Genomic DNA, 23,593 nt, shown 5'->3' on the forward strand with positions numbered 1-23,593 from the left:
CTTTTCCTATTTCAAATGATCAATTATTCATTTTAATCATTTTAATCCTTATTTACACTTTCAGTTTCTCATGCTAGAGAAAGTACTTGGTATTTACATATGTGTGTCCTATTTATTTCACTTAAGAGTATCACCTCAATATGCATCCATTTAGCTATAAATGTCTCTAGTTACTCATTCTTTATGGCTGAGTAGAACTCCATTTTATTAAAAAAACCACATCTTCTTTATTCAGTTTCCAGTTGATGGGCACTTGGGCTGTTTCCAAGATTTAGCTATTACAAATTGTGCTGCTATGAACATGGGTGCACATATATTGCTGTGGTATGATTCTTTTAATTCTTTTGGGAAGATACCCAGCAGGGGAATAAGTGGGTCAAATGGGACCTCTAGTCCTAGTTCTTTGAGGTATCTCCATATTGATTTCCACAGTGGTTGCACCAGTCTGCACTCCCACCAACAATGGAGAAGGGTTCCTTTCTCCCCCCCCAACCCCCCCCTCCAGCATTTGCTACTGGTTGATTTCTCTTTTTTTGGTACCGGGGATCGAACTCGGGTCCTTGTGCTTCCACAGCAGGTGGGGAAACCACTGTGCTAAATCTCGGCCCTGGTTGATTTCTTGATAGCAGACATTCTTTCTGGGGTGAGGTGGAATCTCAGTGTTGTTTTCATCTGCATCTCTCGAATGACCAGTGATGTTGAACATTTATTTATTTATTTATGTATTTGGTACCAGGAATCGAACTCGGGTCCTTGTGCTTGTGCAGGAGGCAGTGAAACCACTGAGCTAAATTCCCGGCCCATCATATATGTATTTGCTGCTTTTACTTCGTCTGAGAAATATCTGTTCATTTCAGATGCCCATTTTTGAATTGGGTCTTTGAATTGGGGGGGGGGGCGTCTGATTTTTTTTCAATTCTTTATATATTCTAGATAGTAGACCTTTGTCTGAGGTACAGCTGCTAAAATTTTTTTCCCACATTGCAGGTTGTCTCTTAGCTCTGTTGGTGGTTTCTCTTGCAGTGCAGAAGCTTTTTAATAAGATGAGATCCCAGTTGTTGATTCTTTGTGCTAGTTTCCGTGCTACTGAGGTTTTGTTCATAGTCTTTTCCTATGCCAATGTAGGAAGCTATGGTTTATGTTTGGCTTAAAACCTATTTGAAAGCAGTTTAGCTCAGTAGTTCCTTCGCCTTGAAATCACAAGGTCCTGAGTTTGATCTCCGATACCAAAAAAAAAAAAGTAAAGCATAGTGAATTGACTAGCCAGAGTTTATAAATCTATGGAGTATCCTACTAAAATTATAATACTGGCAGTAATACAACTCAAAAGCTTTTTAGAGGTTGCAAAACAATTGAAGGGGGAAGACTTGCAGGCTTGCTTGTAAAATTTAATTTCTTTAGTTTTAAAGTCACAGAATTTGAACTGCCCACAAATTCCTCTCCTTTTTAGTGTCTTGCCCTTCTTGACACATAAAAAGTGATGTCCTAAAAATAAATGACACATGGGCCGGGGATTTAGCTCAGTGGCACCCTGTCAGCCTCGAAAGTTCAAGGTCCTGAGTTTGATCCCAGGTACCAAAAATAAAATAACATAACATCAAATAAATGACACGTGATCAGAGCTTAAATTCAGCAGGCTTAGGTAGAGTTGTTGTAGTCTGGTTGGTAATAACTTCAAAGAAAAAGGCCTGGAGTTACACCTCAAGGGGCAGGTGTTGAACTGTGATCTCTTTGAAACTCATCAGTGGCTAGGAAGGCAGATGCTTCACTTTGCTTAGGAATGGAAAAGAGCTGGTTGCATGTTTACTGTGGTATTCTGAAGTGGTCTGGGACAATATTCTACTGAGAACCAAGTTTCTAGGGACCAATCCACAATAAGGCTGGACCCTTTTTTATATGTCATTGTCTTGTCTTTAAACCTTTTAATACAATTCATAAGTGGACATCTTTTCTGTATTCTCAGCTCTATTGCTCTTTTAACTTCATCCATATGCCTAGCTCCTTCAAAAAATTTTCCTTTCTACCAGGTATAGTGTGGCACATGTCTGAAATTCAGCACTCTGGGAGGCTGAGGCAGGGAGGATCACAAGTTTGATCCCAGCCTTTGCAATTAGTGAGAACTTGTCTCAAAATAAAAATGAAAGGGCTGGGGATTTAGCTCAGTGGTTCCACCACCTGCCTTACAACCTGAGTTTGATCTCTGGTACCAAAAAAAGAAAAAAGGGCTAAGGATGTAATTCAATGTGAAGGCTCTGGGTTTAATCCCCAGTAACACACACACACACACACACACACACACACACACACACACACATACAAACAAAATTCCTTTTTTTTTTTTTACAAAATTCCTTTCTATATTTATGTCACAATTTTTAAATAACAAACAAAAAAAGCATGACAATTCCCTCATAAAGATTCTTTAGTATTCATAGAAACCACTTTATATTGTTATTTTAGCCTACTTTATATTATTTTAACCCAGGTCCTTGCATATGCTAGGCTATTGCTCTACCACTAAGCTACACCACCAGCCCTATTATGAGACATTTTAAATGAGTATTGTTGCTGGACATCACATGAGTGTAGAAGGCAGAAATGAATCCCATTTGGCAACTGGCACTGGTGTTTAAATAAGGCAAGTTATCCCATGTGCTGGAAATTTATCATCTTTTTAGGAAGGACAGATTCCATCACTTTTATCAAGAAGTGGTTAGGGAAAGCATATATGGTATGGTTTCAGGAATGAGAGGAAAATCTCCATTCTCCACTCCAACCCTATCTCCAAATAGCTCCTTCTGTTCCTTCTGGGATGAGTAGCCAACCAGGATTGAAAACTCAGTAACAATAATGAATTAAAGGGATGGAGTTTAGGAAAGGAAGATGCTTCTTTTGTAAGGAGGAAAAAGCAGAAGACAGCTGTCTTGGGCTCTGGAAAGGTGAATACCTGCAGGGCTTTTTTCCCAGCTTCTTTTATTAGGTTTTAGGGATGCTTCCTCCTAGGTGAGTACCTGGAACTTGTCACAACTTGATTAGTTGTTTGGGCTGTCTTTGGATAGTTCCCAGGCCACAAGACCCTAAACTAGGCACCATTGTCCCTGTGCACATTCCTTTTGGTGGGTCTTGTTTGACTTCTTGCTTCTTTGTCCTTGTTAGGGGCTTTATCTCTTGAATTTATAGGTTGTTAGGAAGAGCCTTATAGAAAGTCAGCTTAGAGTTAGTGATTTAAGTAAGGGGATGTGTGTATATCTAGTGCAGTAATATAGTGACCCTAGAATGAAGAAGATACATACATATATATATATATATGCATGCATAGGTGTGAGATATACTATACTAAATAAGTTTTCTTTTTAGTTAGGTAGCCACCTCTTGTCTCCTCTGCATTTTACTGTAGGTAGGGAAAGGGCGGCTATCTTGGTTTCCACTGTACCTGGCTTCCTCTGGTGCTCTGCCTGTCAGTTCTCCCTCTGCTCCTTTGATATAAGTGCTTAGCCATTTGTGCTATCTTGTGCCTTTCTATATATGCCCTTGTCTTTTTTTTTTTGGTACTGGGGATTGAACTCGGGTCCTTGCGCTTGCTGCGCAGCAGGCAGCAAAACCACTGAGCTAAATCCCTGGCCCCCTTATCTTTTTAATTATTCAGTAAAGTTTTAACTCTTTCCAGTCAGAATTAGCCAGAAAACTAATGAGGCCCTTCTTTGATTCCTTCCCTGCCTACAGACCCTTTTCCCTACACTTTTCTCCATTCTGCTCAGGGATGCTGAAAAATTTTCAGCAGAGGTGTATGGCTTTGGCCTAATTCTACCTACTAAAAACAAAAAATCCCTGGAAGTATAACATCATTTTAAGCCTTGCATTATTAATCATTTATACTTAACTAGCAGACAGGAAAAGGAGCATGGAGTCAAGAAGTCAAAAGAAGAAAGAAGGAGCACAGATTTACTAGGCCTATTCTACAATTTTACCTAGTGCAGTTTTACTTGCCAGGGCTGGTGTCTGAGAGATTCTCCTCTCCTACAATTCCATATTTTACTTACATAATAGTTTAATCTTTCCATAGCAAGAAAAAAGTAATTTCTTTTTTTCATTAAGCTTATTTGTACATTTTAAGTATACAATACAGTTACATTCATCATTGGAATCTTGTACCTTTTTTTTTTCATTTTTTTCCCCTTAAATTCTTTTATTGGTACTTTTTAAAAATTATTATTTTTTTTATTATTATTATTTAAAAAATTTTTTTTTTATTGGTACATTTTAGGTATACAATACATTTACATTTACTACTGGGAACTTGTACCTTTATATGATGTTATCTTGGTTCTTCTTTTTTCCCCATTCCCCTACCCTCCCTTCATGCCCTCCACCCTTCCATATTTACAAGGACTTTGTTTCCATTTTTTTCCTTTTCTCATATTTTTCTTTTCCCTTCTTTCCTTTCTCCTACCCCTCCCACTTTCCCTACTCCTTTAGGTCTTTTCTTCCTATTTCACATTATCAATTATACATTTTGATCCTTATTTACACTTTTGGTTTTTCACACCGGAGAAACTATTCGGTATCTACATGTATGTCCTACATACTTCACTTAAGAGTTTGGCCTCAATGTGCATCCAATTTAGCTATAAATGTCTAGTTTCTCATTCTTTGTGTCTGAGTAGTACTCCATTTTATTAAAAAACCACATCTTCTTTATCCAAGAAAAAAGTAATTTCTTATAAAATAGGTATTTTGATAAGGGGAAAAGCAAAACTCAAAGTCAAAAAGGAAGAGGCTAATCAAGACACAGATGGGTCAATAATAATGATATATTTTAATAATGTACAGAATAATGAAAAAATCTAAAATGACAGTTATATTGAACTTTTATTGCAACATATTATAACAAAATTAAATGTCCCAAGAATTTTGTTTTGTGTAGTTTTAAAAATCCATGAAAACATAAACCTGTCTCTGAGAAAAGCTTTACATATAAAAAAAAAATGGAGCTATTTGGTTTAAACAGACTTGTTAATATAATCGCTGTCAGGTATTTCTTAGCCTTTCTCAATGCTGAGGTAGTTCAATAAAGAGCTGTCCTTTGTTTCTAAATGGATGCTTCTTCTCTCTGTAAATTTTAACACAATAAAGTAAAATAAGCAGTACTTCACTCACTACTCCTCATTGGTGATGTTACTCAGAAAATAAAAATTTGCCTGAGGGAAAGGAACTGAAGCATAAACATGAACAAAGAAAAAGGATTTATTCAACGTTGTTTATGTCACTGGAGATTTAAAATGCTAGCCTCTGAAAGCACAAACCTCTTATGTTTTTAGATTTGAAGCAGGAAATTCATTCATTCATTTATATTTAAATATAAAACTTTAAGGACAAGTGTATTTGAGTCACCAGAGATTTGTTTCTTCTGTGAGCTCATGAGATCAATCAAGGATTCAAAAAATGTTCAAGACTAACCATCAATTTTTGCTCTAACTCCACTCCATACAGTCTAGGGTATACATTTTACCTGATTAAAAGAAATAACATATACTAACTTTGGATTTGATAAATTATTTGAGGTTCAACATCACTTTACAGTATTTGATTACATGAGATTATTAGGAGCATGAGTTAAAAAACTGAGATTAATTAAAGAGTAGATCTGCAGTTATTTCCATTCAAGGGAAAGAGAAGATGGAGAAGAGCAGAGCAGATTAGTCAAGGATGTGGGCTTTGGAGACAACCTGGGTTTGAATCTTGGCTTTACCATCTACCACTAGTTGTGGGGCCTTGATGAGTCACTTTCACATTCAATTCTGTAGCTTCTGCATCAGCAAAATGGAGATAATAATGCATGAAGTGGTTATAAGGATTAAAAGAGTTAATTATGTAATGAACTTAGCTTAGAGTTAGGCTCACTGTGAGCACTCAATAAAATGTTTCTGTACTCATTTATATTGGATAAGCTAGAAAATGATTTAGTTTAAAAGGGGAGAGTAGAGTTGGTTGCATGTAATGAGACCAAAGGGAATATGGTGAAGGATGCGTATAACTCAAATGGGCTCTTTGCTTTGAAGTTTAGCATCCAGTGACCATCCCCTTGGATTTCCTTGAGCTGAAGATTTAATCTGTCAGGCAACTGGAGCCTGCATTTTATCTCAAAACACCTGCTGGTCCCAGATATGAAAGACCTCTCTTGGGCAGTGATCCCCTTGAAGCTACACTTCACTCACTGTTATATCCCTCAAAACAAATCCAACTTACTATGAATCATGGAGAAACTTTTTCCTTGAAGTGGTCTTGGCAGAGGGCTGAGGGTAAAAAGCAGAGTACAGGGTGAATAATGATTCATATTGCTCACTATACAACAAAATTTAATATAATTCATCATTGGATGTGTCTATTTTTCATCTGCCATTTGTCTAACTTCTTTTCTTTTTCCCATACCACCTCTAAAATGCCTTTCTTTTGCCCCATATAGATCAGCTCTGGCTCTCTGCTTACATTTCTCAACCAAACAAGAAGCTGGGAATTAGACCAATAGCGACCACCATGCATCATGATTTCCTACACTTCCACTTGCCGCTTATCATAGTTACCCAACACAAGCTAATCTCTTCCCTGGAAAATTTGTTTGTAAGAAAAATTTCCACACCTATGCTTAAAGTAAGCAGCAAGTACTGAATAAATGGTAGGTTTTTGTTTTTTTAATCTAGAGCCACTTGAGGATCTGGCAGCAGTTTTTAGTAGAGGAACTCAGGAAAATTGGAAAAAATGAAGCAAGGAGTGAAAAATCTTACATATATTGGGATAGATTTGGCATTAACCCCTTCAGAAATTTTTTTTATTGTTTGAAGGCTTTTTTTCCCCGTACCAGGGATCAAACTCAGGACTTTGTGCTTACAAGGGAGGCGCGGTGCTGCTGAGCTAAATCCCCGGTCCTTGAAGGCTTTTAAGAGCAAAGGAAAGGAAGGAGAAAGGCCATAAGGAATTTAACAAAAATACATTATTAAAGGGCTGGGGATTTAGCTCAGTGGTTTCAACGCCTGCTGCGCAAGCTCAAGGACCCAAGTTCCATCCCCGGAACCAAAAAAAAAAAAAAAAAAAAAATCATTAAAGGAAACTATAACAATGAGCTAGTATTTTATTCTTCAGATTTTTGACAAAAAATCCTTGGCAGAGGAGGCATCAATACCAACACTGTGATATTAACGCTTATTTGGAGTCTTTTTTTTTTTTTTTTTTTTTGGTGCTAGGGATTGAACCCAGGGGCTCATGCATGCTAAGCATGTACTCTTCCACTGAGCTACATCCCCAGCCCTGAAATCTGTATTTTTTCTTTTTTTTTTTGGAAACCTTGTCTGTCAAACAAAAAAACAAAAAACCAAAAATAAATAAATAAATAAACAAACAAAAAGTGGTTCTATACTTGTTTATCAAGACTTAAGGAGACTTTTTGGATATTCTGCCATGCCTCAAAAGCTCATTAGATTTTTCATTAAACCTGTAAATTTAAATCAAGAGCCACCCTCCCCTATATATGCTATCTAGGTACTTAAAGATTTTGACAGGAAAAAAAACATGTTGGAGGTAATTAAACAGAGGGAGGTAGATTTGTGCTGGCCTTGCTTATATCTGTAAAAAGAAAGAGGATGCCTTGTTTCTTCTGTGGCTTCTTATAGGATTAGCTTTACCTGATGTTGACTGCCTTACATTTCTAGGTAGAGAGACAAACCAGGAGCTTCCTCAACCAGCAAACTGTCTGCTCAGGTTCTGCTTGGGACTACACTCTCTGGACTCGGAACAGAGCCTGGGAGGCAAGGATGCGCAGAGAGGGCTCAGGGTCATGCAGCAGATCTTTCAGATCTAAGTAGTAAGAAAACTGAGTTGTAGGTGAAAGGCCCTGAGATTTCTGGAAATGAGCACTTTTCTAGACACCAAAAGGCCAAAATAGCAACTTTTTCTAAGACTACTGTCCAAAAGTTTGTTCGTGGGTGGCATGATTTTTATTTTGATCTATAAAACCTACCAGTTTCTGAGTTGCTAAATATTTCACTCCTTTGCAACAATCACATGCTACATGGTTTACCTAAAGTCAAATTATCTGGCTGGGGTGGTGCAGCACACCTGTAATCCCAGCACTCTGGAGGCTAAGGCAGGAAGATTGCTGCAAATTCAAGGCCAGCCTGAACTATATAACAAGACCCTGTCTCAAAAAATATAAAGGCAAATCATCTGGATCTGTCAACCCATCTAATGTCAACGTCCAAATTCTTGTGTTTGTCCTAGATGTAATTCTTTAATCATTATTTCTTTTTAATATTTAAAAAATTTTTAGTTTTTATGTTTTCAAGGCATACATGTTCATTGTATAGAAAATTTAGACAATACATGTAAGCACTAGAAGAAAATAAAAGTCACCCATAAGCCAGGCATGATGGCACTTTTCTGTAATCCCAGCACTGTGGGAGGCTGAGGCAGGAGTATCGCAAGTTTGAGCCCAGCCTGGGTAACCTGGTGACTAGGGATGTAGCTCAGTGCAAAGGCCCTGAGGTCAATCCCTAGTATTGCCAAAAACCAAAACCAAAACAAAACAAAACAAAAACTCAACCCATAATTCTACCACCTAGTTATTTTGACTATCTCTCTCTCTTTTTTTCTATACATTTATGTATATGTGTATGCTTTTTTTTTTGGTACTGGGGATTGAACTCAGGACCTTGCACTTGTGAGGCAGGTGGCAGAACCACTGAGCTAAATCCCCGGCCCTATGCTTTTATTTTTGTACAAATGGAATCATATCATCCAATAATTGATTGGCTCATTAATAATATCTCATCATTATTTATATGAATCACTTAAAAATTCTTCTATTTTTCGTGGCTATATACAATATGGGCATACTATAATTTATACTATAATTTAACTAATTCCTTATGTTTTATAATCTAGAATACTTTCCATTTTCACTATTCTAACATTCAAATCAATATGCCTGAAACTATTTCTGCTTATTTTCATAAGTTAAATTTCTAGAAATAGCATTGATAAGTCAAAGTATGACTTTTTTTCTGGCTAGTACTGTGGATTGAATTTAGGTCCTTCACACTGAGCTAGTCCCTAGGCCGCTTGCCCTCCCCTCCTCTTTCTCTCTCTCACTTTCTTTTTCTTTCTTTTTTCTCATTTTAGACATGTCTTTTTAAATTGCTCAGGCTAGGCTTATACTTGCAATCCCTTTTGCCTCAACCTCCCAGAGAGAATAGCTTATTTTTGGTTAGTTTGAGACAGTTTTCATTATATAGTTCAGGTTAACCTTGAACTCACCATGTAGACCAGGCTGACCTTGAATTAGAGGTGATCCTCCTGCTTCAGCCTCCCCAGTGCTGAGATTAAAGGGTGCACCATGCCTGGCATGGTTATTTATTTATTTAGCATAGCTTATTTTAATATATACTGCCAAACTTCCCTATTAAAAAGTTGTATCTCAGTTGAGCATGGTGGCATGAACCTGTAATTCCAGTTACTTGAGGGGCTGAGGCAGGAGGATAGCCAGTTTGAGGCTTAGCCTGGACAACTTAGTGAGACTCTGTCTCAAAATAAAACCAAAAAAGAGCTAGAGATGTAGCTCAGTTGTAGAGTATTTGCCTAGAATGTGTGAGGCCCTGGGTTTAATCCTCAGCATGGCAAGAAAAGGTATCAATTTATATTCATACAAGCATGTATATGATAATACCAATTTTCCCTTACCATATCAATGTTGATTAATTGTTGACAGAAAAGCACATATTGGCATTTAATTGTTTTATTTTGCAAACTTCTGATTACTAGTGATACCAACTTTTTTCACCTCTTAGCCATTTGTAATTCCTCTATGAACTGCTTATTCATATTGTTTCTCATTTTTCTTTTGTGACTTTATTGGTTTATTTTAGGGATATTAACCCTTAATCATGTTAAAGCAGAACTTAAAAAGAAAAAACAAGTCTCCCCAACTTTAAGCAGTTCCCCCTCAAACTTCCCTCTTCCCTATGGCTTGTTGTTAACTGTTTCTGTAAGGTTTTATGACCCTTTGCTTCTATAAAATCCTGTTTTATTCCACCAAGATATGCTAAATTGCAAAACTGTTCTACTTGATTAACTGCCTTTGTCCTGCTTCTGTAGACTGTCTCATCCACTCACAAGTTTTGTGCCACTAGGAGGACCGACCCCTTTGGCCACATGTATAAAACTAGCACATGTATAAAACTCTTCTTTGTTTGGGGCTCAGCCTTTGGATATGAACACACTGGGCTAGTATGCAGCTAAATAACCTCCTGTTTCACCCATTGGTCTCTCTGGTCTCAAATTCTACAACAATGTTGCACGTATTTTCCTTTGTTGTTTGCTTTTCAGTTTTGTCTGTTTCTTTTTAAAGTTGATTTAAAAAAAAACTTTTTATGGAGACAAATATAGCACTCTTATTTTGTGCATACTTAGAAAGCGTTGTCTCTCTGTTTCTGTCTCTGCCTCTCTCCCTCTCTCTCCCTCTTTCTCTCTCTGTCTCTGTCTGTCTCTCTGTCTCTGTTCCCGCCTCCATTTGTGCTGAAAATTGAACCCAGGATGCTGAACACTAAGCTACATCTCCAGTCCAGTTTTTATTTTGAAACTGGCTCTCGCTAAATTGTCCAGGCAGGACTTGAACTTGAAATCTTCCTGCCTCAGCCTCCCTCAGTACTGGGACTACAGGCATGTAGCACTGTGCCCTGCTAAGCTTCATTGGGGGGGGTGGAGGTTATTCCATTAGGCTAACCCACATGAGATTGCTGATATTTGACAGTTTTTGATCAGCAATTTCATACAGCTTATCCTACAGCGTATGCATATGGCTTTTCATACATACCCTAAAGCTTCCAGATAGTCAACTTTGGAAAAGGAACTTTAATTCCACATGTTTTAGATTAGAAATAATTTTTCCTTTTAATGAAGATAATCAGTTATTAGCATTCTCTCAATAGAATAATTTGCATGGCTTTTTCCTTTCATTGTGCTTCTGCTATCCATGAAGAAATGAGAAATTTTAGGAGAAAAGTGGCATCATCTTTCTTAAATGAGTATTAGCCCCTATCACTGTTATAATGGTTCACTAGCTATAATGGGTTTTTTTTTTTTTTGGTACTGGGGATCGAACTTGGGTCCTTGAGCTTGCCCAGCAGGCAGCGAAACCATGGAGCTAAATTCCCGGCCCTATAATGGTTTCATTTTAAAAGGAGTAAGTTGTTTAAGATTTTAATTTGATTTTCAAAGTAATAATTCTGGATTGTGGGACTTAGTATTTCATAGCCTTTTTTTTTCAGTATTGGGGACTGAATTTAGGGCCTTCACACTCAGCTACACTCCAATCCTTCTTATTTATTTATTTTGAAAGAGTCTTACTAAATCACCAGCTTTTCCAGGCCGGGCTTATACATGAGATCCTCTTGCCTCAGCTTCCCAGAGTTCTCGGTTTGTAGGCATGCATTACCATGCCCAGTTTCATGGCATTTTCTAATTGTAGAACTACTTCTTAAATGAGAATAAATAATTCTTGGATGCTAAATCTCTAGGACTGTACAATTATAGAAAATTTTCACTTGCTAGCAATTCTGAAAACCACTTACATGATGGTTGCCTTATATGAATAATAAAACATCTCTATTACCAACTCCTAATTTACCTTACAGGAGAACTGCCTAAAGAAAATAGTGGGCTGCAGCCATCACTGTGGTACTTGTGAGGTATTTTCAGTTTGCTCCTACGGATGGTGGTGCATGCCTAAAATCCCAGCACTCTGGGAGACTGAGGCAAGAGGATCCTGAGTTCAAGCCCTGCATGGCAATTCAGCAATTTAAGGAGACCTTGTCTCAAAATAAAAAATAAAAAAAAGAGCTGGAGATGCAGCAAGGTTCAAGAGATGACTTATTTCCTGACAGAAAGGTTTAGGAGCTGTTCTCAAGACATTCATTAAAGCTGATTTCAGAAAAAATAAGGTTATGACCTTTCCTAAGGAGGACACTGAACTGGGATGAGACTGTCATTTAGCTGAAGTCACCAGTGATTTTGAGTTTCAACTCTGCTACAGGGCCTGCCTATAGTCACTATCTCAGGTACCTTCCAAAATATGGATACATCACAAATCCAAGGTGTAGTATAACTTACCATCCTGTATCCAGTCAGTCCCCTTCATCCTGGCCTCACTGCAATCCATGTACTTTGATAAGAGACCTAAATACAGGATGAAGTCAGTGAGTATGTGATCTCGCTTCTCTTGGAAATTACAACCTGTTTTTAATCTTCTTTTTTTTTTGTTACCAAGGATCGAACTCGGGACCTTGTGCTTGCGAGGCAGGTGGCAGAAGCATTGAGCTAAATCCCTGGCCCTCCTGTTTTTAATCTTTAAAAAATCTAAGCAATTGGTAAAATTGGCCCTTTGAAAATTAGGCAGATTCCAAAAATGACTTCTAAGTGCATGATAGTTACCTACAGATAACATAGCCCATTTCTCCTAGAAGTGTTTTCAAAGACATCTTCATAAAGGATAGAGTTACTCAAGAAAAGGATTTGGGAAAGTACAGGATAAAAATGTAGAGATAAAAGGATTTTCTTTGTACCTACAAATAAGACTGCTGTTCTTCTGATGGAAAGTTTTGCATTCTTGGAGTACATCAATGTTTGGACAAGGATGTCAATTTTACCCTTGCATTTTTTTCCCTAAGTGGGGAAAGAATAAGAGTACAAAGCAGTGAAGTGCCAACACTGTTCTGATTAGCCTAACTGTAGTTTCCAGGGTTTGGGAGGACATCAGATACCGAGTATAGTAGTGCTTGAAATAACTACATTGAATGCTACCAATGAATATTATGCCACAATCATAAGCTCCTATACAAAAATAAATCCTCTGAATACCCCTTGTCCATAACCACTCATGCTGTATATCATATTTGTGACACTTTCAAAGCTATCCCAGCTTCTGGAAATTGAACTTGGGGCTTTTGCACTGAGCCACATCCCCAGCCCTTTTCAAATTTTTATTTTGAGATAGGATCTTGATAGTTGCCCAGGCTGGGCTCAAACATGAGATCCTCCTGCCGCAGTCTCCCAGAGTGCTGTGATTACAGTCATGCCCCATCATGCCCAACTCTAAGCTACATCTTGAGCTTTTCTTCCCTATGAGCTCTTCCCTAACTACTCACTTGCCTGACCTAACCTTGCTCTGAATATTTTACAGGTATTTCTCTCTTGGTACATCTTATTTTTCACTTTAAGTTTCAATTTAATTTTCCAGAGGTTTTATCTTCCTTACTAGCTTGCAATATCCCAACTGAAAGTTTAAAATCTTGGGCTCCTCATGCATGTTGTAGATTGGACATGTTATGCTTATTGGGTGAATGAACGCACCTCTCAATGGATATCTTACAAAGTCACACACCTCCTACATAGGATGGGGAGAACAGCAATTTGTTCTCATAATGCTTATAGTTTAACACAGAAATCTGTAGTCTTATCCATTGAGAACACTGAATTTCCTATTGAAAATATTGTCATTAGTGTATCAGCTATAGGTTTGCTTATAGGAGGTCTGAGAAATAATCCCTAGTGGAAAACCTGACACAAGGGCACTGTGGGGGTTCCTAGGCCTAGAAATTTGGACAGATACCACCACTCTGGGTCCAAAACAGGCTGGACATATGGAAGGCTCCTGGGAATAGTCAGTCCCAGGGACTTCATAATAAGATCTAGGTGATTCTATGGTCAGTTTCCAAAAAAAATGGACGGACCTCCTGAGGCTCAAGCTTGTCCCTGTGCATGGCCTCACAGCATAGCAACCTGTGCTTGGGGGCTCATTAAATATGTTGGGATGGAACGTAAGGTAGTCTACTATATCAAGGAAAGGACTAGAGATATGTGTAAAGGCAATGCATAACTCCATTTCAATTCACCTCACCAGGAATTTTTAAAGCAGTTTCTATCAGCCTGGCCTTATAGCCTCTGACCCATGTTAGTGGGCTCCCAAGAGTTCAAAAGTCTTTTTTGTGAGGAAGAGTAGGAATAAAGAGTGAATCTGTGACTCAGTTGGGAGGGAACTACAGGAAAATAGATCCACAGTAAAAAAAAAAAAAAAAAGATTATAGATACCAAATTATAATGTGAAAGGGGATGAACAATGTTTCCTGTACCCCATGTTCTTCAATTAAGAACCACATCAGAAAAAAATAAGTATGTCAGCCTGTCAAAGAGTTTTTAGAAAGCCATTATTTCTCACATACAAAGAATTTGCAGATTGTTCTAACTTCAACAGGTTTGAGGTAGAAGGGGTCTTTGCCATATACTTCTTGGGGCAGCTTCCACTTCAGGAATTTGGAACACATTTTTAGGACTGGCTTGCTCTCCTGTGAAAAAGATGATCATAGATCAGCATTTTCAATTTTTTTTTTTTTTTTTTTTTGGTTCTGGGGATTGAACTTGGGACCTTGCGCTTGCGAGGCAGGCGGTGGAACCACTGAGCTAAATCCCTGGCCCCAATTTTCAAAAATTTTTAACTGAGGTAACCTTTCTTCAATAAAACTGATGTCAAATTCTAATGTGAATGACTGATGAAGTCAAAATTACCTTGGGAGAAGTGAAGGGAGGGGTGGAAAGAGCCAGAGTATTACCCTCCTCCTTCAGTTCCCAAACAGTCCCTGAAGGGATACATAACATTCCAGGGTTCTGAGGAGGATGTAGAAACCACTGGTTCCAGGAAAAAGTGATGGCTGTCACAAGTGGTACCCAAGTCTAGATTCAGGCAAGGAGTCCCACTTCCCTATGATCCAGAGACAAGGCTTTCACCACTACTTGGTGCTCCCATGCAATTTTCTTAATTCTACACAGGAAAGTGCAGCTCCTGACTTTGTACTGTCCTTGGGGCATGTCTGCGTTGGAAGGAACCCTGTAGTGTTCATTTCCATACCCAAGTCCAGTAATACTGAGCAAGTGGCCTCTTCTCTATTCATTGCTCTCAGAATGCCATCTAAGTACAATTCAACACTTCTGATGTGTCTCCAAGCAAGTATTGTATCTCAGATCTATTAGGTATTTGAGCCATAAAAATTCTTTTGGGGATTAATGGGAATAAAAATTAATTGAACTACTTTATTTAGCAATTTGTAAATATCTAATAAAGTTAAAACACCCAGATATTCCCCCCTAGGTTTATGCCTTTAAGAAACTCTCACATGTATGGATAAAAAAATAGTACAAGTGGGCTGGGGATTTAGCTTAGTGGTTCCACCGCCTGCCTTGCAAGTGGAAGGTCCCGAGTTTGATCCCCAGTACCAAAACAAACAAACAAACAAAAAATAGTACAAGAATCCATGTGTGGCAGCGTAACAATGAAAAACTGAAAACAGTCTTAACTGTCTCAGGAGAACAGAATAGCTGTAGGTTACTTGTACAAGGGGTGGTAAAAAATGTAAATACTTAATTTTAAAAAAATTATTACAGTAAAAGACACATTGCTATTAATTCCCCTCAAAATACTCCCTTTCACTTCAAACACTTTTACCCCATCATTCTTACCACTTTCTTGAGGAATTCTAGATCTCTTTTGTGTCTTTATAGGTGTGATCAAAAATACAGTGAATATTGTGCCATGTGCCATTCAAATGGGAAAAGCAAGCTTGTAAGAATATTAAGGTATGTGTCCTCATTCACTTCATTCACTTGATCTGGTACCGTGCAACTTTGGGCTCTTTCCCAAAATCAAAATACCTTGAAAGGTAAATGTTTTGAGTCAGTTCAGGATATCAAGGCAGCCACAACAGCACAATTAAAGAAAGACACTCACAAAAAGAGACTTCCAGAACTGCTTCAGAAAGTGGCAAGAGCAATGGAATAAGTGTGTTCAAAGCAAGGGGCTAGGCATGGTGGTCCATGCCTCTGATCCCAGCACTTAGGAGGGTGAGACAGGAGGATCACTGTGCGTTTGAGGCCAGCTTGGGATACATAGGCCAGCCTGAAATACATAGTGAGACCTTGTCTCAAAAAAAAAGGAAATCTGTTGCGGGGCATGGTGGTTCACACCTGTAATCCCAGCACTTGGGAGGCTGAGGGCTACATAGTGAGTTCAAGGCCAGCCTGGACTACACAGTGAGACTCCATCTCAAAAAACCAAAACAAACAAACAAACCCCCCAAAACAACAACAACAAAAAAACACAACAAAGTAAGGGTGAGTATTTTGAGGGGGATTAATTGTAATGTATCTTTTACTGTAATAAATTTTAAAAAACTTTAAACATAATGTATTTTTTATCATAACCTTTAGGATGGAATTCTACATAGCAGTGAAAATAAATGATGTAGAGTTATACAATACAGATAGAACTCATAAATACAAAGTTAAATAAAACAGTAAAATGTTGCAAGATTTATAGAATGATATATAAAGTTTTTTTATTTGTTTTTTAAAACTTTATTTCAACATAACTATGCTTACAGAAATACACTCATATTGGTCAAGAGAATGCAATTTAACTTACACAATTTCAACCAAAAAGTTGGTACATGGTTTAAGATTTAATTTTTTTTGTTTTAATATTTAATGGTAGAAATAGGTCTTCAATGCATACTTTGCATTTAGACAAATTCTACATTCTCTTAAGGTTTTCTCTTTTATATTATTTGGAGTTATTTGACCTCCAAGTGAACTTAACATATTATCTATGCATTTGATTCTGTATATGCCTTTTTTTAAATGTTTTAAACTAAATTTGAGAAACCATGCATACTGTACACCTTACTTAATCCAAAGAATCGTTTGCACTTTCCAAAAAAAAAAAAGGCTGAACTCAAGCTAAATAATCTGTATGCCCTAAATTTCCCATGTTCCATTTCTGAATAAAGAAATATTTGTCCAGTATTACATATTGCTTGCTAATAAATCAGACTGTCAGAGATGCTTCAGTAAATTACCTCTATTTTAAAATTATATCTCAGGGCCAGGGATTTAGCTCAGTGGTGCCACTGCCTACCTTACAAGTGCAAGGTCCTGAGTCTGATCCCTGGTACCAAAAAAAAATTATATCTTAATCTACTCTCAGAGATGATCTTATCAATATTAAACACTGTGCCATGTGCAGTCTTAGCTCAAACGCTTAAATAAGAACCAAACTTGTAGTTTTTAGACTGTATATTTTAACTTTAAAATTATATGTCTATATATACACATATGGCATGCTGCATATTAAATTATCATTTAGGGTAATTTAAATACATAGTAAACATTCAGGCAAACATTCTTTGAAAGGCTTAGATACCAATGTCTAGACATAGTACTAAGCTTATCAAACTTAAAAACCCAAGAAAATCTGCTGTAATATTAAGAAAAGGAAGAGTTTTAAGTAATTGAATTGTGCAGATACAAAAGAGCTTATTAACATGACAAAATTACCAAAATAAAAACATTTTAAAGGTTATTTGGTTCTAGCAATATTAACTATTCTGTACTTTTGGATAATTTAACATTTTTACTTTAAATTTGTACAAATGCTTCTTTGTCTCTCTCTTTTTTTTGGTACCGGGGATCAAACTCAGGACCTTGCACTTGTGAGGTAGCCATGGTACCGCTGAGCTAAATCCCCAGCCCTAAATTCTTCTCTTTTAACAAGTTAAAAAAGTAACAGGTCAGGCCAGGGATTTAACTCAGTGGTTCTACTGCCTTCCTCACAAGTGCAAGGTCCCGAGTCTGATCCCCAGTACCAAAAAAAAGAAAATAACAAGTTTAAAAAGCACACAAAAATAGTTGAGACTATAATCTTTTTTTTCCACCCAGGTTAGTTCATCACAACTCAACAAAAGAATGTTTAAACACTCAGCTCTATTAAAATGCAATATTTGAATAGATCCCATCATTTCACCCATTGTTTGCTACTCCAGATCCTAAAACAGGCTGCCGACAGATTGGGCAAGTGCAATTCGCTGACAGCCATTGGTCAATACAGGGAATGTGAAATTCGTGCATGCCTAAGCTTGTTTCCAGTTACATAGTCACTGATACAACACTACAAATTTTACCTAGTTCACTGTCAATACCGCTATGCTCGTAGTTCTGAATGGACTGTCCATCTGCTCTTTGGTTAAACCACATATTTGATCATCAACACCTTCATTTAATAAAAAGAAGTGAGCAAGGTAAAGAATAGGTAGTGTTTCACCTTCTACAAAATTGTTTGAATTTTGCAACTGCCTACTACTTCTATTGTCACTGCTTCTTTTCTGAGGTTGGCATTTCAGTGCTGAATTCTCGGGCTTGCCCATGTTGAGAGGAACTTTCACTGTGCTGGCTGCTGTCATCAACTGCACCTAAATTACTCGGGTCTGGCAAAGACTGACCATTTCTCTGAATCTCTCACTCTGACTCAGCCTCCATTAGTGAACTCAGTTCTCCAAACCCAGTCATGATCTGGCTGAAAATTGTCTGAAGAGCCACTGAGGATGGCTCAATAAGCTTATTCTCAGAAATCCTTCGAAGAGGAACTGTTATGGTAGTAATATAGGTTCAAATGGCTATCTGCTCTAAATGAGAAATAGTTCTGTGAAAGCCCCCACTATTGCTTTCAATAGTGACTATTTTCTGCTAGCCCTGCTCTAGATTGGGTTCTATTTGCAACACTATCCTGATCTGTATTTTGTCCAGGACGAATCCTTACTGGAAGGTCCAGTATAATTGTTGGATGCTCTTGTGCAGCAGGGGAGGATGTGTTGGATTCTTCCCCTTCTTCTACTGTTGTTCTTGACACAAGTCTTGAATTAGAGAATTGGGAATATGCAGTGCTTCTGTGTTCTGTATCTGGCTCTAAAAAGACCTGAGTTATCCCTCTTCTCCTCAGATCTAATGGTTTGCCATGAAGGTCTACTTTCCTTGTGGGAATTATAAACAGTGCTACTCTGTCTCTGAATTGGTGGACGGCTTTGGCTACTGAAAATAGACTTATTGGCTCTAATCTTTGGTTTTTATTCCTCACTGTAACATTAGTTCTAGCCCCATTTTCCCAAATATGTGCTACTCCAAATCTCTGCTCCTCCCTTTGCCTGAGTTCACTACTACCTAATTGACTTGTTTGACTACTAAAGTTATTGTGTGAAACACTAGTTCTAGGAACACCAACTCCTCTCTCACTTCCATTTCTTAACTTTCCCAGTGTTGAGAATGATCCATCATTCTGTCTCCTTGAACCAGCCTAGTCGCTGGAATGTTGGAATTACCACCACTGAAATTCACTGAGGTTTTGTTTCTTGTTCTCTTAGTCACAGGACTAGTTGATCTTTGTTGCCTATCTATGGTGTGATCTCTGTTAATATCTGAAAGTGAAATACCCATATCATCTTCCCCACGAATTTCAAATCCTCTATTCTCATGATTTATGTGGATTTCTAGACTAAACTGAAACTCTCCACTGTTTGGGCTTGTTCGACTTACAGATCTTCAAGTTTGGTTCCCATTTTGTCCACTTTGAGTTGCACTGCCAGTAAGATGAAAGGTGTACAGCCATTCTAGTAAAGAATCTTCATCTGGGGCCAGGAATTTAGCTCAGTGGTGTCGCCACCTGCCTCGCAAGTGCAAGGACCCGAGTTTGATCCCCAGTACCAAAAAAAAAAAAGAATCTTCATCTGAACTTTCTCTAGGGACTTCTAAGTCCCTAGAGTCTCTGTTATTTCTCAAGTCAGGGTGAGACACTGCTCCTTCACTCCATCTAACTGTTGTTACTGTTCTTCTGATGTTATTTTCCAAGGGTGCTTAAAAGATTATGGTCTCTCATCAGCCAATAATCTTCATCATTAAGCTCATTAATAAACTGATAATAGGCTTCTTTTCTAAGGAGGTGCTCTTGCTGCTATCTTCTCCCATTTTCATGATGATTACGGTCTTGAGATGAGGTTTCTTCACCACCACTACCTGATCTAGAGCTAGACTGATTCATACTGAGGCTCCTGGCTTCCTTATTTTCCTTTCAACATGCCTCTAACAGATGTAATGGTACCCATCCTTCAGTTGTCTGTGCCTTTTAAAAATTTTTTTTTAAATTTTATTTTATTGGTACATTTTAGGTATACAATATAATGACATTCATTATTGGAAATTTGCACCTTTACATACTCTCTCGGTTCTTTTTTCCCCCTTCCCTTGCCCTCCCTTCAACCCCTCCATCCCTCCCTATTTACAAAGACTTTGTTTCCATTTTTTCATTTTCTCATATTAATTCCATTCCCTTCTTTTGTGACTTTTTTGAGAGCTACTCATCTCTCCAGGAGCCAGGCAGCTGCTTTGTCCCCAGAGAATCTTCAGTAGGCAGCTGTCCTCTCTGGTGCCAGAACTGTCGCTGGGAGGTGGAAGGGGCTGCCACCTCCGGAGGCCACTGTGCTCTCTAATCGTCCATTAAGGACAGCTGGTTTAAGATTTTAAAAAGGATTTGCAATCTGGTTTATATCTGTTGCAAATGTATAAAAGATCCTCCATCAAATGCTGTTAAAGAAGGCAACAAAACACTGAGAATATATAAAGTTTTAAAGCATGAAAAATATTACCACAGGAATGCTAAGAACAAAATTAAGGATGAAAGTTCTTGGAGGAATTCAGTTGGGACTTGGTATATAATTGATTTCTGTTTTATTTATTAGAGTAGTTTCTTAGGTAGTTATATAGGCATTCATTATGTTCTCTGTGCCAGTGACTCCTAATCTAATTTATATTAGATCCCTCCTGTCTACATAGATTACCCTCTGAGGGGCCTTGAAGAAGTGGCTTATTCAAGGTTTGAAGGGGAATAAGCCCAGAGCCTTGCCTGACTGCTAAAAGGCTGGCAGAGTTGGGTGGGATATCAATGCCTCCACATATCTATAAATCCCTATCACCTGGGTCAGAAATTCTGCTCTATACTTTCTGAAATGTATCATATTTATATCTATAAAGCTATGCACAATTTTCTCCACAAGAAGGTCCCAAGGCCTACTCCAATCCCATTTCTGAACTTGCAACCTTGACTTTCATTTCTATAGCAGGTGCACATGGAAGTGAGAGCTCCAGCATCATCCTAAGATCCTTGTGGTCTAACCTACCCCCACCCTACCCCATGATACCACACTGGTAGACCATAAGTAGCAGTACTCTGGATTGGACAGGCTTCTGATGTGTGTATAACTAAAGATGATGACATTTCAACCTCCCACCCACCACAGGGTTAAGACTAAGATGGCTTAAATGGAAAACCAAATTCTTATGGCAAAAACCCTTGGAAGATTTAGGGGAAGTAAAGACTTCTCTAGATTGTCAGAGAGGCTACTCTCTCTGATTTAACTTCAATTCAAGATATTTATCTTGAGGCAAATGAGGCAGTTCCTAAAGTGAAAAAATATTAAAAAAATTATCATTGTCATCAACAAAGAGTTTGCTGCCAGGCAGGGTAGTGCATGCCCGTAATTCCAGTTACCTATGAGGCTGAGGCAGGAGGAGTGAAAGTTTGAAGGCCAGCATGGGAAACTAGAGAAACCCTGTTGATGATGGTGATGATGATGATGATAACTTTATAGAGCTGGAGATGTAGCTTAGTACTCCTTGGATTTCAATCCCTACTACCAAAAAAAAGGTTTGTTGAGTTAGGCTCTATATTTAGGGCTCTGTGCTAGGCTGAATATTAGGGTGCAGCTATAGTGAGGGCTAATATATTGTTCTTACCCACAGAGGGCCATACTTTGCTACACAGAAACCAGGAGTAAGATTTTTTCCCATGATTCATTTAGAGAAAAATAATTGAAACATAGCTCTGTGCCAGAGGACATAGAGAACAAAGATTGTACTATAAAGTCTCTGCCCACAAAGTTACAAATACTAATTTGCAGAGTTGGCTATGGATTTAAGAGTTATTTAGGGCTGAAAGAAGTAGGTACTACCTCAGCTATTGAAGCATTTTCATCCTGGGAATACAGAAGCAGTGGGACCAAGCTTTCCAGAACTTGATTCTCCACACCCTTCTTATGTGTGTGTTTCACAGACTTTATGGAGGCTCCAAAAAGGGTCATAGAGAAATGATGAACATCAGGTCTCACCTATAAGAGGAGTGTTCAAAGGGAAACAACTCAGTGAATGTGTTCACGGTTACCTTGTAAGAAGTCTACATGGCTCACAACGTCAGTTTTAACACAAGGCTATTTAGCTGAATATAGTTGAGGGTAAGAAACCAAACTTACCTGGAGACAGCAAGACCTGCTGTTTGGTACTTTTGTTCTTCTCTCTATAAGTAAGAAATGGGCACAGTCCCACCTGTCATTGTCTAAGCTTGGTTTTAAACATTCACATAAGCTATTTTGCGGAAATTTATTTTTAAAATTTATTTATTTATTTTTTGGTACCAGGGATCGAACTTGGGACCTTGCGCTTGCGAGGCAGGCAGCAGAACCACTGAGCTAAATCCTTGGCCTGCTTTGCTGAAATTTAAAATCCCTGCCTTGGCATACTTTGCTCTTCCAAGGATGCTAGTCACTGTGCTCCATGTACTCCTTTTTGGAAAAGTTTTGAGATTTGAGGCAAAGATATAAGTATATCTATCACCTTGACCCAGTTCTGATTTTTTTTGGTACCAGGAATCGAACTCAGGACCTTGTGGTTGTGAGGCGGGCACAGTGCCACTGAGCTAAATCCCCAGCCCCTAGTTCTGATTGTTTCTTTTACCCTTTATCTATCCCACAAAGGAATACCTTGCCAAGTTTCTGTTTCCTGTTTAATCGTAACACCATCCCTACCAACTCATGGGTTACCTGCAAGGATCTTGAGAGAGATTTAAAAGTGCTCTGAAAATAAAATGTTCTACATAAAATAGGATATACTTATTCACTATCCCAACTTCTACTAGCTGTTATGCCAAGTACCCTCCTTTAGGGAAGTATCTTCTCTCTTTGTTGACTTACATCACCAAATAAAGAGAACAGGATCCTCATCATGGCAGCCAGGGTTGTAAAATCCATCATCCTGACAAGCTTCTGGAGTATCTGGATGGCCAACAAAACAATCCTCTCATCAGTTTCACATAAGCTGCCTAAGATGGATGGCAATAGTCTCTTGATGTCTTCCCTGTGTGTGTCAAAAGGTACAACATCTGGTACAACATTTTACCTTTACTTAGCATATAGTGCTTGCTGGATTTCTAGTCACAATGGGTAGTCCAAGGCAGGGAAGAAGTGAAGAAAGCATGACTGCCCTCTCTCATATTAGCAGGTCTGCTATGTAGAGGAGGGGCGTGCTGTTGTGAGTTGCCTCACAAAGCAGAAGTAGGAACAGGTGGAGGAAATGGTCCCATAACAATGAGAAAAAGTGGAAAGGCTGTCTCAGATCATAACGAGCTCCCCACTAGGGAAGGTATCCAACACAGACTTAAAGATTCCTTAGCAAGAATTTAGTGAAATTCAACTGAGGACCCTTAAGATTCCTTACCATTCTGAACTGGAATTCTACTCTTTTGAAACTCCTAAAGAGAAGCAGTCTCAGAGTTTTAAAATGTGTGTGTGTGTATGTGTGTGCATGTGTGTGTGTAGAATAAAGCATCAAATATTCATGCAATCAACCA

The 23,593-nt window shown here is 38.3% G+C and overlaps 1 protein-coding gene, 2 long non-coding RNA genes and 1 pseudogene across 3 annotated transcripts in view; 1 reads left to right on the forward strand and 3 right to left on the reverse strand.

The window, feature by feature from the left end:
• LOC147824722 (uncharacterized) overlaps positions 1 to 23,593 on the forward strand; it is a 62,159-nt gene that overhangs the window by 19,504 nt on the left and 19,062 nt on the right. The window lies entirely within an intron of this gene.
• LOC147824723 (uncharacterized) lies at positions 4,796 to 7,012 on the reverse strand. Its single transcript, XR_015442024.1, has 2 exons — positions 6,247 to 7,012; positions 4,796 to 5,110 (listed from the first exon to the last, which is right to left on the reverse strand). It is a non-coding gene; the product is annotated as an uncharacterized LOC147824723 (long non-coding RNA).
• The window catches only part of Mroh8 (maestro heat like repeat family member 8), a 51,583-nt gene continuing 35,298 nt past the window's right edge, over positions 7,309 to 23,593 (reverse strand). Inside the window, 6 exon segments of the mRNA XM_087188966.1 lie at positions 7,309 to 7,848; positions 12,157 to 12,222; positions 12,609 to 12,708; positions 14,265 to 14,387; positions 21,924 to 22,079; positions 22,938 to 23,100. Coding sequence (XP_087045092.1) covers positions 7,700 to 7,848; positions 12,157 to 12,222; positions 12,609 to 12,708; positions 14,265 to 14,387; positions 21,924 to 22,079; positions 22,938 to 23,100 — 757 coding nt within the window. The 3' untranslated portion in view covers positions 7,309 to 7,699.
• Positions 16,478 to 20,430, reverse strand: LOC101706014 (E3 ubiquitin-protein ligase RNF6 pseudogene; annotated as a pseudogene).

This window comes from Heterocephalus glaber, unplaced genomic scaffold (assembly GCF_053883595.1).
Source record: "Heterocephalus glaber isolate CG9 unplaced genomic scaffold, H.glaber_assembly_v1.0 deba00001532, whole genome shotgun sequence".
Lineage (NCBI taxonomy): Eukaryota > Metazoa > Chordata > Mammalia > Rodentia > Bathyergidae > Heterocephalus > Heterocephalus glaber.